Genomic DNA, 15470 nt, shown 5'->3' with positions numbered 1-15470 from the left:
CTCAACCTCACACACACAAAGAAAAAGAGGGAGGAATAATCTTTGTTGCATTGTGTGGCATGTGGCCATTTTTACGATTTGTTATTTTGTACTCCACATGGTATCTGTCGTCCAGCACAACGTACGGTCGTACGCTGCAGGTAAGAATTACCACTCCAGTAACTTACGAGAAATTCTCCCAAGATTTTCCTACTAGTTTTTAGTGAAAGAAATAATGGATCAATGCAACACTTTTTCGAGCCCTCAATAGATGGTGTGATTTTTACTATAACATTATATATAAGAACTTTTTAAAAACTATTTTTAATCTATTTTTAACTTTATAATAGTTAAATTAAATCATTCAATTATTTAGAAAAAAAAAAGGTTTTCTATCATTAATCTTGCGCAGCCAAGGGTGGCATATTGCACAACTGTCAAGGTTTATGGGTTTTTCTGCTAGCTCAGTATTCATTTTTCCTACAGTGTAGATGTGAGAGGAACCGGGTATTACAGGCAGCGGTAATGATGCAACGATTTGCTATAATAACCGGTGATGGCGTCAGGATGACGTTGCATCAACTGCTACTAGTGCCGACAGTCAAAAGAAGCAATAACAAACGAACGACTCCTACAGTGGCATTGCTGTTGTTTTGCAGTAACAAGACAAGAGGAATGGTGCATTACCCTGCTTCCAATAAACAAGCAAACACTAAACTACTCGTTCCGTCTAGTAAATAAAGTCAGCTTTTTCTAGATTTATCTTTGGAATTTGATTTGATTTTTTAAAAAAGTTTAACGGAAAGAGTACACTACACTAGAAGCTCCTGCTGCTGCATCACTACTACATACACAGTGCATTCCATAGGGTAAGTGCAAAAATCTCTGCGGGTGGCTAATGAGCCATCATTAAATCAGGACAGAATCACAAAATCATCTACACTGTTACTGTTGAAGATGAGAGGACAAGAGTGGAGATGAATGCTGGTTTCAGGTTTGGTTGGTGCCACATTACATCACTCACCAGCACTGCACCTCTGCACTACTACGCAACAGAGACAGAGAGAAAAAAATTAAGAAACACAATAATACAAAAAAAAGGGTGGCTAAGAGGCCAGGCTGGCAGCTTAATCACCTGTGAGATTTGAGATTTGAGATGAGATGCCAACCACAAGTGAGCAGTAGCAGCAATGAAGCATGATGATAGATGGTTAGACTTGCTTTGGTTGGGTAGATCAGATCTGAAACCATTTCTCTCTGAATAATGATGCCCACTTGCAGCATCCTTTAGAGCAGGTATGTACGTAAAGCACTAGAAATGTTTAATACTATGTCAGGAAGCCGGGCCCACCAGTCAGCCACACAAGAAAATCAGAGGCTATACATTATACTATAGCACATCTTCAATGTTTCTTTCTACACACGCGTACATGAGTTGTATATATATATTCTCCATGGACAAGTTCATTTCTTTTATCTTTTCTTTTTGAGCGAAGGTTTGTTCTTCTTGTTGCATGCATGTTCATCATCATCATCATATCAAACAACCAAAAGGAATTTGTATTAACAGAACAGAGCAGAGCAACCGGCAACCTGTTATTGTTGGTCAAAATTCAGGGCAAGCTGAAGCTGAGATGCGCTTTTATTCAGGTCGACGACGGCCATGCTGTCCGTGTGAACAGAACAGCTGCCGAAAAAGCGAGCAGCAACTGGACTGACCGGGCAACAACCAGAAGGGAAGAAGCTCAGATTTTTCAGCAACTGGCTGGGCAGCAAGACAAATAGCACCATATCTATCTCTCATCTGTGCAGCTGTGCTTGCTTGGTGCATGCATGGGGTGCTTCCAAAAGAGCTGGATAACCTCAGACGCCACAGTCACATACATCAACCGAGCATCCATTCAGATGTTACACCAACTAGCTACTACTGGCCACACACAAGCCCAGGATAGAGTCGGAGATTGTTTGGTTTCCCCCTTCAATTCCATTCTGCTCCAAATATAGGCTCACTGATCGACTGGAAAACATTGGCACACATCTATGTTCACAACCGAACAAGAAACTGAAGCCTATCATCAGCTAACATAATTCTGCACATAAATTTTCATGCTCTACTGATATAACAAGCTCTCAACATATAGACACCCCCGTGAGATCAGTCAGCAGTTAAAGAGCCAACATTTCAAGAATGGAATTGGCAGGTTGCATAATCACTCTCCTTCAAGTTTCATTGCCATTATGCCCCATGCTCATACATGGCTAAAGATCTAGAAACCAATATTGCTATTAATGAAGAAACTGTCTGGTAGATCATTCACTAGTGACTTCTTTAGTGTTGTGTTTTCGATATGAAGAGTGGACAAAATTAACCAAGTTAGGTCAGCCACAAGCTATGATCAAAGTGAAGGGCAATCCCTTTGATAAAACCTAATTCCAATTCTGTTCACAAGTAATTAATTTCATTAGGTCCATATTGGTCAAGAGACCAAAGCACTAAACGAAATAGGCAACTACATTCTAGATTGTAGCCAATAATAATAATAATAGTAGTAGTAGCAGCTCTTGCCTGTAATGTCGACGACCCAGCATTTCAAGACAATATGACTTTGTCACAGATTCTTGCTAACATAATTGGGAAGAGTGGAGCAGAAACAACTTGGTAGAAATATCCAGTAACTTATATACCATAAAAGCACGCACGTTTGTATGAAAATCAAATAGAAGGTGGGGAATCTACCGGGAGAGATCACCTGCCCTCCCTGTTTGTCCGAATGGTAGCTTCAACATACAAAATCTCACAACAAACATAGCTAAGACAAGCATCTGCCAACTATGAGCTAAGGTACCTCACTAATCAGCTTTCACCGAAGCAGAGGTCTCAGCCGCCGAAGTAGAGGGGCACACGTTGTGCAAAACCTTACTGTCAGAAGAGCAGTGTGATGTTTTGAACTTTTTGAACCTCCATACAGATGAGATCTTCATCGGCGCCAAACCATCACAGGGATCCTTTGCATCTACAAGCTGGTTCAATCTCTTTTCAGCTCCATTTTGCTTTGATTCGTCGTATCGTATAGAATCTATAGACGGTTTTATTTCTTTGGCCTCTTGTGTATCTTTACTATTATGTTGGTTCAAAAGCAGTTCCTTTCTCTTGATCTTCACTTTCCGACCAGCACTTAGGTTTCCAGCTCCAACTCCATTACCAACGATAGCCCTACTCTTTGTAGTATCATGACCAGAAGAATCTTTATTATCATCATCAAGACCCTCATGCTCGGAAAATGGCACAGGGAGCTCACTAGATTGCCCTAAAGAGCATCCGTTAGTTATCGTGCTGACCTCAAACGTTGGTGGATGAGGTGAAGAACCATTGCAAGCATCAAGCACACCCCCATTCTCAGCAGCAATGGTGCGTGGCCTCTTCGGTCCAGTGAAGGAAATGCGCGGCGAGCTGTTCATGGCGCGGTGCAATTTGCGAGCAACCTCTTCATCGGTCTCCCTGCCGCGCCTGCGGGGCTTGGAAGAAGCATCCCCAGTAGTAGGAGGTCCTCCTCTACCCTCCTCAAGGCGGCCATTGGGCTTGTACAAGAGCTTGACCTGCACATGCTTCTTCCTGGATTTGAGCTTGAGCTGGAGGCCGTTCCTGGATGAGGCAGGCCTGGAAATGGAATCGAGGAACTCCATGGCAGCGCGGGCAGCAGCCCTAGCCTTGGCAGCGACGGCCGCCTTCTCGGCGGCGGTGGCCCGGGCGGCCGCGGCAGCTTGGGCGGCGGTGGAGGCAGCCGACCTGGCGGCCTGGACGATGTCGTCGGGAGAGGATGAGGAGGCCATCATGTGGCGGAGGCGGGCGGCGAGATCGGCGGTGAGGAGCGCGGGTGGGGGAGCATCGGCGCAGGGAGGGGCGGCCATCCTGAGGCCGGCGAGCAGTCGCTTGCGCGGCGGCAAGTGGGTGTTCAGATCCGACGCCTCCATTATCTTATATGAATGCTTACTCTTACTACTACTAGTATATGTATTGGAATTTGTAGATCACAAGAAGAAGAAGAAGAATTGGATCATCGCATGCATCCGATTGAGCAATTATCATCACCAATCCAATCAATCAATCAATCAGCAGCAGCAGCTAAAATCAATCAATCTGCTCTTACATCCATCCATCCCACCACCACCACCAAGGCGGCATCTCCTGTCTAGCAAAACAAATAGAAACGGATCGTTCCACCTTTAATTTATTATTGGGTTAGCTAGCATCAGAAATATCGATAGAAATTGGCATGGAATTGGAATTGCGGCAGCAAGCCAAGAGGAGAGGAGAAACCCTACCTTGGAGAGGAGGAGGCGCGGCGCGGATTGGATAGAGATCAGCGGGGAATTGGGAAGGATACCCACCCTTCCCCGTTTGTGTGGTAAGAGAAATAGAGAGAGAGAGAGAGAGAGAGAGAGAGGCGTGGTGGTGGTGGTGACTTGCTGTTGTTGTTGTAAGCAGGAGGAGAGAAGAAGAGGAGAGATCCCAAAAACCCAACAAAACAAGACACAGGAACACTGTTTTATATGCTTCCCATTTTTATTTACAGTGCAAACCCTAAAGTTATTCTCTCTACGACATCTACCGTGCAAAATCTACCCCACCTCTGCTTTTGCCCCGTGCTAATCTATTAGGTGGTGTTTAGATCTAGGGACTTAACTTTAGTCCCTATATTTAGACACTAATTTAAAGTATTAAATATAGACTACTTACAAAACTAATTACATAAATAAAAACTAATTCGCGAGATAAATTTTTTAAGCCTAATTAATCCATAATTAGAGAATGTTTATTGTAGCATCACATAGGCTAATCATGGATTAATTAGGCTCAATAGATTCGTCTCGCGAATTAGTCCAAGATTATGGATGGGTTTTATTAATAGTCTATGTTTAATATTTATAATTAGTGTCCAAACATCCGATGTGATAGGGACTTAAAAGTTTTAGTCCCATCTAAACAGGGTCTTACTCCCTCCGTCCCCTAATATAAGAGATTTTAACATTTTGCGTGCACTATTTGACCACTCGTCTTATTCAAAAAATTTGTGCAAATATAGAAAACAAAAAGTTGTGCTTAAAGTACTTTGTGTAATAAAGTAAGTCACAAATAAAATAAACAATAATTCCAAAAAAATGAATAAAACGAATGGCCAAACAGTGTAAGCAGAATATCAAAATCCCTTATATTAGGGGACGGAGGGAATAACACTTTATTTTCCATAAATAAAATAGACACTTCACATGTTAATACTTTTATTTTTATTATTATTATTATTATTATTATTATTATTATTATTATTATTATTATTATTATTATTTTACTCCTATGTTCCATAATATAAGGTATGGTCAAACTCGGCATGATCTCTAAAACTATTTTTTTTGACTTATAATCCTCGTAGCTTTCAATCTAGGAGACAAACGTAAATCACAGTTTTATTTAGCACTACACATGCTTGTATCACTGTACACATAGCCACTCTTAACACGTTTGATTATCACACTACTCATATCAAAGGTTTTTAGAGGGTAATAGGGTATTGTTAGAAGTTCAAGAGGGAGTCATTATTTTGTTTTCACATGCTCCTTACACAACTAAGTAGACAATTGTGAGTTATTTTCATATATAATAATAAAATAGTTCTAAAAGAGAAATACACTACAGATTATATGAGAGTATATAATGTTAAATAAATATACGTGTCATAGAATATTTAGGTATAACAATCTATGTGCAAATAAACATGTATCGGAAAATCCTCTAATAGGGTTTATTTGGTGGAGTTTAATATTTTGAGAAGCAGCTGGTTGGTAGTCGGCTTCTTACTTTTAGTTCATTTTCTGGATTCTACAACTACAGCTTCTCAGAATCAAAATCAAAAGCTAAAAGATTTGGGGGAGCTTCTAGTTCTGAGAGAAGTTGCAGCAGGTAGAAGCTCATCAAACAGACACATAGAGGATTTCCATTGTCATTCCTTGATGTAATTCGTACCGTAGATGCTTGCAGTAAAAGAGATGATTGCATTTGATACGTAGTTATTATGCTTATTGCTGATTTGATATGTATTTATTTATGCTTATTAGCAATATGTCCGCGCTTCGCTACGGGTAAAATAAATCATTAAATGCTAAAAGACACAGTCAAAGACTGTGTAAGTTATATTTTACACACATCCAGATATCATATCCATGCTAGATTTGAATTTTGTATATTATAGTAATGTGTGGATGACGAATGGCGATCGGATGAAGTGATATGACGAACAAAAACATGTGGGAGAAAAAAAATGAACATGCGAGTTCGCGTACGATTTTGGGAGCGAGATAACAATATGCCCATGCGTTGCAACGGATGAACTAATATTAATATTAACAATAAATAAAGAAAAAACTTTATTTTCTGGGGTTAAATTTCTTGTTGGTTCCACTTAAATAAAAAAATCAAAGCGTATTTTTTTTTTAAATTGTAACTCTGTTGGGCCGAGACGATAAAATAAATAATTAAATATTCTAACTAAACTTTGCATTGATTCCATTTAGTTAGAAATAAATTAAGATTCAAAGATAAAATTAACCGTAATTTTATACCTTAAAATTGATGGACAACATTAATTATTAATTAAGTAAAACAATAAGTGATTTTTAGGTGCAAATAAATGAAAAAGAAATTTTCGGCCTAAAGGCCGTTGGCAGCCCAAATGGCAAGCCGGCCCATGAGGAGTGAGGCTCAGGCGCGTGGGCGAGCGCGTGAGGCCCAGGCGCGGGCATGCGCAGGCGGCCCAAGTGCAGGCATGCGCGTGCAGCCCAATTAGCACCCGCAGGCCCATTAGCCTGTGCCGTTGGATTGTAATCAACGGCTAGGATGCTTGTGGCGGTGTAAGTAGGCGCGGGATTGATGTCGTCTGTAGGATCTTGATTGGACGGTCCAGATTTCTCCAATTCTGAACAATACACTTGCCCGGTCATAACCCTAACCATTTCTTCCCTTCCTCCCCGATTCTTTTAGCGCAAAAGGCGACGGCGGTGGAGCGGCGGCGGCGGCGTTTCGGCGGAGCGGCGATGGTGGCGGCGCTCCCTTCCTCCCCGATTCTTCCGGCGCAAAAGGCGACGGTGGCGGTGCTTCGGTGGAGCGGCGGCGGCGGCGTTTCGGCGGAGCGGCGATGGCGGCGGCGCTCCCTTCCTCCCCGATTCTTCTAGCGCAACAGGCGATGGCGGCGGCGCTTCGGTGGATGTCGGCGGCGCGACGTACCCGTGTGTGGCGGGCTGATGCCACGCATGGCTCCGGCGGAGCTGAAGCCGACGACGCGCAGCGGGTCGACGCCGAGGCGAGCCCCAGTCTGGTGCGGCCCACTCAGGCAGGCGAGCCCCGATCCGGTGAGTTATGCCCCCAAGGTTTTTAGAGTTTGTACTGATTTGGGGTTTTGATTTAGGATTTGCAAAATTTAGGGTTCTTGATTTGTGGTAACTAAAAATTAGAGTTTCAAATTTGGGGAATTTTAATTTTTGGGAGAATACGTGAAAAGGATTTGGTTGGCACTCTGTTCTATTGACGGAATCAAATTGGCACCCGTTTTTTCTCAAGAAAACCCACCTAGTAGATCAATTGAAGAAAGAAACGGTGAAATAGATGTGACTACCAAAAGAAAAAAACTGATTACCGGGTCTATTTGGTCTGGATGGTGGGCCTGGCTTTGTAGATTAGGAAATTGTTGTGATTATTGCCGAACAATCCTCACATGTAATCGGATTCAATTTTTTTTCCACCCGAGTTTGTTTCTTTTTTTTTTTGAATCGGACATATTCGATTTTTTTTGGGTGGGGGGGGGGGGGGGGTGATGGAATTCCGACTGGGATTTGGGGGGAGGCGAGGGGGACGAAAAATCACCGCACCTATGAGGTGACGACCGGAAAAATACGAATATTTATATTAGTTATATATAGATTGCTGAAGATAGTGTATACCTAATCACTACACCGTGCGTGTCATTAACTTGGTGTATGTCTAATTTCTTTTTTAGTTTACCTATTAGGGTTTAAATTCTTATATCCATAAATATATTTATGTGCATCCCTGTTCCTTTACTTATGCAGAGAGAGAGGTCGGAAATTATAGTTTCATCGTAAGAAAAATGCCCTGATATTTGTGTTGCTTGATACAGTATTTGATAGAACTTGGGCTTTTGTCTTAATGCTTGATGTTCGACAGCTCTCTCGCGTGCAATTTGCTTTGCTGTGCAAAAAGCATTTATACAAGGCCATCACTTGTCACGTACACGATAATTAGAAGAAATAGCTAATTCACACTTTTTTTTTCCAATACCAAAGTTAAGAATTCTAATACAATGTGCTCCTTTTTTTGTTTGTTACAAATAAAAACACTATGTACATGTTCCACTCTGAAATCTGCTGCTTTGGTTTCTACTAATTGTTACCATTTACTGAAGAAGAAGAAGAAGGGGAAAAAATAATCAATCAGCTGCATTTTGTGAGATGAAGAGCTCCTGCACAATGTCAGCAATGAGCTGGTCGAAGATGGCACGTTCGAGCTTCCTCCCCAAAACATAGGAATCCTCATGCAACACCTCAATCCATGGCGATGTCCAGGCCTCTCGTGCCACCATGCTCTCCACTGTCTGCATCTCCTGCTGCACCGGAGGGTTCCTCACACTCTGCACCTGAAGAAGAACAAATCAACAGCACGGTCAATGACATTCACAAGCTTATTTCGATCGAGACCGAGCAAGCTTGGGATTATGTCACCTGCTGCCACACATCGTCGAGCAGCTTCCTCCCCGGCGACACGCCGGTGCTGTCGACGACCCACCGCCACAGCGACGACCCGGTCTTCGTGCTACCCATCATGGTGATCTCAAGCGCTTCGTTCGCCAGGTCGAACAGCATCCTGTGATCAGCTGCATCTTCTTCAGTGTTGTAGATCTCCTCTACCTCGTCGAAGACGTAGTCGCAGATCGGCCTTCTTGCCGTTGAGTCCACCCGGGCATTGTTCATCATCGATGGAGACGAGTACGACGACCCGTCTTCGTATAGTCCCGCGGCAATGAGGACTTGCTTTATGTACGCCATCTCAGTATAGCTCTCCTCGGTTTCAGTTGCGTTCGTCCTGTTCTTGCATGATGATGATTCATTGCTGGCTCTGGGTGTTGTATCAAATTCTGACCAACTTTTCGGGCTCAGTTCTGCACAACATTGGACGCATTGTTTTACACTTCAGGTCTCAGTGAAACTCTGAAATGTAACGAACGACAGAGAGAGGGCCGTAGTTTTTTCATACCTGGCAAGTTGCAGTTCAGATCGCTGAAGAAATGGCGGGAACTGCTGCCTTTAACCTCCAACGGGGACACCGGGCTAGGAGGCAGCTCGGTGAAATTCTCCTGAAACAAAAGCAGCAAAGGAAGTGAATCCATTGTACAAAAGAAAGTTATTCTGATCCTCTCAAGGTCAGGCCTGAAATACAGCTTTGATTTTGACAAATGTAGTACAGTGCTTGCCTGTGCAACGATGAAAGGGCTCAAAATTTCAGGAGGTGACGGTGGTAACATGCCGCTCGCCATCTTGTGTGGGTGGAACTCGCCCAACGATGGCTTCATTGACCAATGCGTCTTCTTCCCGAACAGCTTGTTGGCTCTCGATCTCAAGCTGTTCCGCAGATTTGACACTGTCCCTCTCAAACTGAAGCTGCTGCTGTTCTTGCTCGCTGCTACTGCTGCACCTTCAGAAACCGCGTCTGAATTCCCATGCCTACCGCTGTCCACATTATTGTCCTCCTCTGCAAACAGGCGACCTCGAGAGATCCCTGACGCCGGTGCAGAGAATGACCGGACTAGTGCCCGTGGCGACACGACGTCGGCGTCAGCAAACTTGCATTCTCCTGTGTAGCTTTGGTCATCAAAGCCAGAAGCTGGAACTGACTCGGACACTGACACTGACAGAGGCATATCTGTCAACGACCTTATTCTTCCTCTGCTTCTTCTGATTATTGGAGGAGAACAATCATTGGACCCTTGATTGGTTCCACTGGTTCTTGAGGTGACACTCTTCGGACTGACGTGCTCCGGAGATGCATTTCTTGCAGCAGTAGCAGCAGCGTTGCGCTTGCGGTCACTCCTGAATGCTCTGAATGATTCTGATCGGGAGTACAGCCTCTTACCAAGATCCTGCCTTCTCACTGTCTCTCTGATCTGCTTCGCGATGTCTCGAGCGATTTGCTTCGGGTCAGTAGTACCCCAGCTTCTCCTGACAACCTCACTTTTGGACTTGAGCTTGAGCTCTTTCTTGAGCCTCTCCTTCACCTCCTCAAGAAACTCCTCCATGTTCCCTTCCCTCTTCACCTTGGATGAACTGAACAACGATTCTTGGTCACTGGCAACAATGTCACAAGTACTAGGCTTGAGGAGCACTATCCGTTTCTGGGAACGTGGTTTCGCAGACGTGCTTATACTGTTATTATGTTCATCCTCCAAATCTCTGAACTTGTCCGGCATCGTTGCACAGTGGCTCACCCTTAAAACCTTTATGACCTTATCTCCAGGAGATATGTTAGATTCTGCTGCAGCTTTTGCTGAAGTAATCTCTGTATCACTACTATTATCTGTAGCATTCTTCAGGGTGTCTTTCTCTGCCATGGAAATCGTGCAGCTTCCATAGCCATATTTGGCCATCTTTTCCTTGTGCAGGTTCTCCTGTGCAAGAATCTGAATGTACCTACCTTCTTCCATGCGGTGTCTACTACTAGTAATAGTAGGACACCCTGAAGCTGTAACAACGGTTCTTGCATTCTCCAGTGCTTTGGATGTTTGCCATGCCTGGAAATCCTCCCTGATCTTCTCAAGCAGCTCCTCCTGTGGATGATGCTGACGCGAACGACTTCTTCGCGGTCTCATTTTCTTGAGACATTGCCTGTAAGTGTAATCAACACTGCTGCTACCGTAGGAGATCAGGCTGCATTTGGATTGCCTGAATGTTGCAGAACGGGGTGATGCGACAGTGATCATTTCCAGTTTACTTGGCAGCTTCAGGTTGCTGACTTCTTCTGCATGGATCATCACTTCATCCCTTTTTGCAGATACCGGGATTGTGTCGATGCCCATCAGACGTGCAATGACACTCGGCTGGCTGGGAAAAATATCCTTGTGGATCACATTCTTTGCAGTGGTTCTGTCTTGAGGGGTGCTTCCCTTGGGTGGCTTCTGCCTCATCTAAATATTTTTATTAAAGAAAAACAGTAAAGACGATGGTACTAATTGATTGCATTAACAAGAAACTTGAGCATTAAGCATAGGAGCAATTAAGTACAACATACAGTACTAGTCATGGTGATGGTGGTATGGTCGTACAGTGGAGAGTCAAGGCTATTCCGGGGAGCTTCAGGGCCTACAACAACAACTAGTAGAGTCTCCATTAACCATTCAGAGGTCTGCAGATAATCCATAGGATTGCTATCTAAATACGCACCGTTTCCATGTATTCTTCTTGCCGATTTCCGCTGTTTTCTGGGCAGAGCTGCGTTGTGGTGCAATAGGATATCTGCCATGAGTTTCCTTGAGAATTTAGTTCTTCCTGCTAGCTGAAAGAAGGCAGCCCATATGTGTGGAGATATTAAGATGCAGTTCAAGTAATTAAGAGGAGGCCATAATTAATGTAGTAAAGCTGAACATCATGTCCGGTATGATCATTTTAATTTGCATGTTTTTCCTGACAAAGAAAAAAGAGAACAGAATCTAACAAAATGCCCACACATTTCATGCACAAAATGTCTGTAAACTGTTTTTTTTTTAAAAAAAGGATTTTTTGTATACTGCTAGTAACATAACAAAGTGCTATTGCCGGGACCATCCTGAATATAGTCATTAGACTCATTACTGAAGAACATGTACATACTATAGCACAAAATGCTGGAAGAATGGAAGCTCTTAAGAAGATCAAACTCTTCAAGAGAAAGAGAGAGTCCGAAACCTCCAGATTGTTGAAGAACAGCACAGCAATTGCATCATGCAGCTTCAGAGATGAGATGCTTCAATTCCTTGGCAGGGAGAAGAATATGTTGTGTTGATCGCCGAGGAAACAAGGCAAAATGGAATGGATGAAGAGGAAGAGGAAGAGTACTCCCAAGCACGAAGTGACGGCAAAGAAATGAAGGAACCATCAATCAGTTGAGCAGAATAAAATAGTAAGGGCAGAAATTTTAAAGAGAGTGGCCTTTGATTTGTTTATCGCTGAAAGGGGACGACGTGCTGGAGGGTCTAGGTCCCATGTTGGATTACCCTCGTGCGAGTCATCATCATCATCTCATTTTTCTTTCTGGGCTTTATAAGTATATGTTGACGAATGAATTGAATTAAAACAATGTTGATTAATTAGTCTGCAGGAGGTTAGGCTAGCTGAATTAGCTTGCTTGCTTGCGCTGGAAAGGTGGAATATATATGTATGTGATGAACAGCTCAAGAACTCACAGTAACTAGCTGGTTCGATCGATCGATCTTCATTTTCTTAAGCAAGAGGGGGAATCAATGGCCTGAAAAGCTAGCTTCACTGGTGTTTCCTAGATCTTGTGCATCACTGCATGCAATGATGCAGCTTTTACTCCGATCCTATCATCATCAGTTTTCTTGCAACTGTACGTGTCCGACGTACTGCCAGGACGCTGTTACTGCTAGTAGGAGTAGTATGTACCTGATGAAAAGATTGAAATGCTGCTGGTCAGTGCATGAATCGGAATGTAAGATGAAAACGGTGAAACGATTAGCATATCCGATGAACGGAAACAGACGTAATACGAGAATAATATACTCACTCATGTTCTGTGTGGACAAAAGAATAATTTCTAGAACAGAAACTAAGTTGTGCGTGCCTGGACAAAAGCCACACGAGAATTCTCGATATGATAATGACTCAGGTTCCGCCTGGATAAAATAGATCATTTATTTATGCTAATGACTCATGTTTGGCGTTCTGCCAGTGCCTGGAGGCTGGACAGAGGAATCATTTCTGAACAAAAACTCCTGTTCTGCCTGGACAAAAACAACATAAAAGCCCCCGGCGAGGATCGAACTCGCGACCTTTCGCTTACGAAGCGAACGCACTACCACTATGCTACGGAGGCCAACTTGTTTACTAATGAATTACACCCTCTACTTTTTAATAGATGACGCCGTTGATTTTTTTTATACCACCATTTGTCTTATTAAAAAAATTTACGTAATTATAATTTATTTTGTTATGAGTTGTTTTATCACTCATAGTACTTTAAGTGTGATTTATATCATATACATTTGTATAAAATTTTTAAATAAAACGAATGTCAAACATGTGAGAAAAAGTCAACGGCGTCATCTATTTAAAAAATAGAGGTAGTATTCAATAATTTTATTCTTGTTTGAGCTTTCAACACGAAAACAGCATAATTAACAGCACGAATACTAGCCGGAGCAGCATAACCATAGGACGCAAGGCAACTGGACGTGAAATGCATGCCGCCATGCCATAAGTAGGGGAAACCAGGAAAATATATAGCGAAAAATGAAAACTTATCGTTGTATCGAAAAATAGATATTTCAGATTATAGATTTACTCATGAGTAAAAATTTACTAGGTGTAGCGCCCGTTCCGTCGTGGCGCCTAGCGGGAAAACTATCACAACCCTAATTGCGAAATCTGTTTCTTTGCTTGTTGTCTAGTATCCGTGCCATCTCAGATCTCGAATCCCCGATCTATCGTGGAGTTCAATCCCGAATCCCCGATCTATCGTGGAGTTCAATCCCGAATCCAAATCCGTCCCAAATCAAATCCCTCCGCAAAAGTCTATTTTGCCTCCCTCGGGTTCGATGGGCCGAATTCCTCTCGGCCCATCTCTCCCTCTCTCCCTCTCTCTCTCTCCCCGCTCTGCCCGTGAGCCGCGCCGCCCCCGCGCGCGCGCGCGTCGTGGTGGCCGACCGCCTGGTCGCCGCCGCCGTCAGCCTCTGCCGCGCCTGTCTGCGCCTGCCGCCCGTGTCGCCGCTCCGCTCCACACCGCCCAGCCGTCAACGTCGTCGTCATCAACCCGCCCCCGCCACTCCGCGCGCTAGCCTCCAAGGGACGGAGGCAGAGTTCCCCCCCTCTGCCGCGTCGCCCTCTCTTCCTCCTTCTTTTCCCCAAAGTGGCAAGGGGGCAAGCCCCCTTTCCCTCCTCCTTTTTTTTCCTTTTCTCTCCCGCCGGCGTCATCCCCCCTGTCGCCGTTTTGGCCGCGACCGCCGAGCGCTAGCTCTCTCCCTTGACCGCCCTAGGTCGGTTCCCAAACCGACATTGCCATCCTATCAAGCCCAGGCGCCCTCCCTCCCTTCTCCTCTCGTTTTGTCCCATCGCCTCCACTCCATTGTCGCCGCCTCCCGTGCTCTGTTCGCCATCGCCGTTCGTCGTCGCGCGTGTCAGAGGAGTCGGCACGAGCGAGGACGCGGAAGGGGACTCCGGGCGCACCCTCTTCTTCCTCTTCCCCGGCCCGAGGCCGGAGAGATCACTCCCGTGCCGTCGGCCTCTCGTCACAGCGCCCCGCCTCGTCTCGGTAGTGCATTCCCCCGTTCTCCCTCCTCGATCCATCTCCTCCCCTTAGACTCGGTTAGTAGCGTGTGTAGTACCCCAGTAGCTAGCTGGCGCCGCCCCGACTGCTGCCGTCGCTCGCCGTGTGCTCGCCGCCGTCGCCGCCCGAGCTCGGAAGCGCCTCGTCTTGCCAGCCTCCCTCGGTGCGTTTCCCCCTAATCCGGCGCAAGGGATGGGTTCCCGTAACCGCGTAGATGCTCTCACCGCCGGGAATCGGCCCCTCGTGACCTCGTCGCCGTTTCCCCCTTTTCTCTCCGCCGGTTGCCGCCGCCGCAATCCGCCGCCGACGGACTCCCTCCAGCGAATCCAAGCTGTTGGCTTGCTCCCTCTCGTTCTCCCTCGTCATCCCGGTGTACACCCCGTCGCCCCTTGTCGTCGCACGGCGTCCTGGAGAAACCGCCGCCGCCCGCCGTCCATTCGCGGTCGGCGCCTTCGTCTTCCTCCAGCCGGCCCGCGTGGCAGCCACGTAGGCGCCACGTCGGAGCCACCTCGGCACGACCGGATCGGCTGATCCGGCCAGCCGCTCCCTCCGTTTCCCCCCCCCCCCCCGTGCGCATGGTCCGCGGTGAGCTGTGAGGCTGCGCGTGGGCCCGCCGCATCCGCGTCCTCCGCAAACCGCGCGCATGCACCGCGCCTCCCTCCCCGAACCCTAGCTCGTCCCACGTGCACCTCGCTCACGGTGAGCCGAGTCGCCGACAAGCGGGTCCCACTCGGGACCACGCGGGATGGACCCGGCCCATCGGCTTCCTCTGTCCTCCCCGCCCGCGCGCGTGTTTTGGGCCGCCTTCTCGGGCCGGCCGGCCCGTTAAGTTCGGCCGAGTCGCCCCTTTCTCTCGGGCCGCGCCCTAGCCGCCCGAGGAAAGTCTAATTTGCCT

At 45.7% G+C, this 15470-nt stretch overlaps 2 protein-coding genes and 1 non-coding gene across 4 annotated transcripts; all 3 read right to left on the bottom strand.

Moving 5' to 3' along the window:
- Positions 1-908: 908 nt before the first annotated feature.
- Positions 909-4494, bottom strand: LOC127777814 (uncharacterized). 2 transcript variants are annotated; one of them, XM_052304434.1, is made up of 2 exons: positions 4303-4494; positions 909-4201 (listed from the first exon to the last, which is right to left on the bottom strand). In XM_052304434.1, the coding sequence occupies exon 2, from the start codon at positions 3949-3951 to the stop codon at positions 2830-2832; it is 1122 nt and encodes a 373-aa protein (XP_052160394.1). In that variant the 5' UTR covers positions 3952-4201; positions 4303-4494; the 3' UTR covers positions 909-2829. The 2 variants fall into 2 exon arrangements, with proteins under 2 accessions (XP_052160394.1, XP_052160393.1); XM_052304433.1 differs by having other exon boundaries at positions 909-4169.
- A 3980-nt stretch (positions 4495-8474) lies between these two features.
- LOC127777076 (uncharacterized) lies at positions 8475-11557 on the bottom strand. The gene is made up of 6 exons (XM_052303578.1): positions 11479-11557; positions 11327-11397; positions 9516-11222; positions 9299-9398; positions 8767-9203; positions 8475-8681 (listed from the first exon to the last, which is right to left on the bottom strand). The coding sequence occupies exons 1-6, from the start codon at positions 11555-11557 to the stop codon at positions 8475-8477; spliced, it is 2601 nt and encodes an 866-aa protein (XP_052159538.1).
- Positions 11558-13054: 1497 nt separating this feature from the next.
- On the bottom strand, positions 13055-13126 carry TRNAT-CGU (transfer RNA threonine (anticodon CGU)). The gene has a single exon. It is a non-coding gene; the product is annotated as a tRNA-Thr (tRNA).
- Between the last annotated feature and the right edge of the window lie 2344 nt (positions 13127-15470).

This window comes from Oryza glaberrima, chromosome 6 (genome assembly GCF_000147395.1).
Source record: "Oryza glaberrima chromosome 6, OglaRS2, whole genome shotgun sequence".
NCBI lineage: Eukaryota > Viridiplantae > Streptophyta > Magnoliopsida > Poales > Poaceae > Oryza > Oryza glaberrima.
The sequence above is the reverse complement of the archived record's forward strand: the minus strand, read 5'-3'. Positions and strand labels throughout refer to the sequence as shown.

Bases quoted from the DNA above. Each gene is read 5' to 3' on its own strand.
- LOC127777076 (XM_052303578.1), bottom strand. From the start codon at position 11,557: ATGGCAGATATCCTATTGCACCACAACGCAGCTCTGCCCAGAAAACAG. The intron at 11,398-11,478 runs GTGCGTATTTAG...TTGTTGTTGTAG, and splicing joins AAGAAGAATACATGGAAACG to GCCCTGAAGCTCCCCGGAAT. The intron at 8,682-8,766 runs GTGACATAATCC...GTTCTTCTTCAG, and splicing joins TCGACGATGTGTGGCAGCAG to GTGCAGAGTGTGAGGAACCC.
- LOC127777814 (XM_052304434.1), bottom strand. From the start codon at position 3,951: ATGGAGGCGTCGGATCTGAACACCCACTTGCCGCCGCGCAAGCGACTG.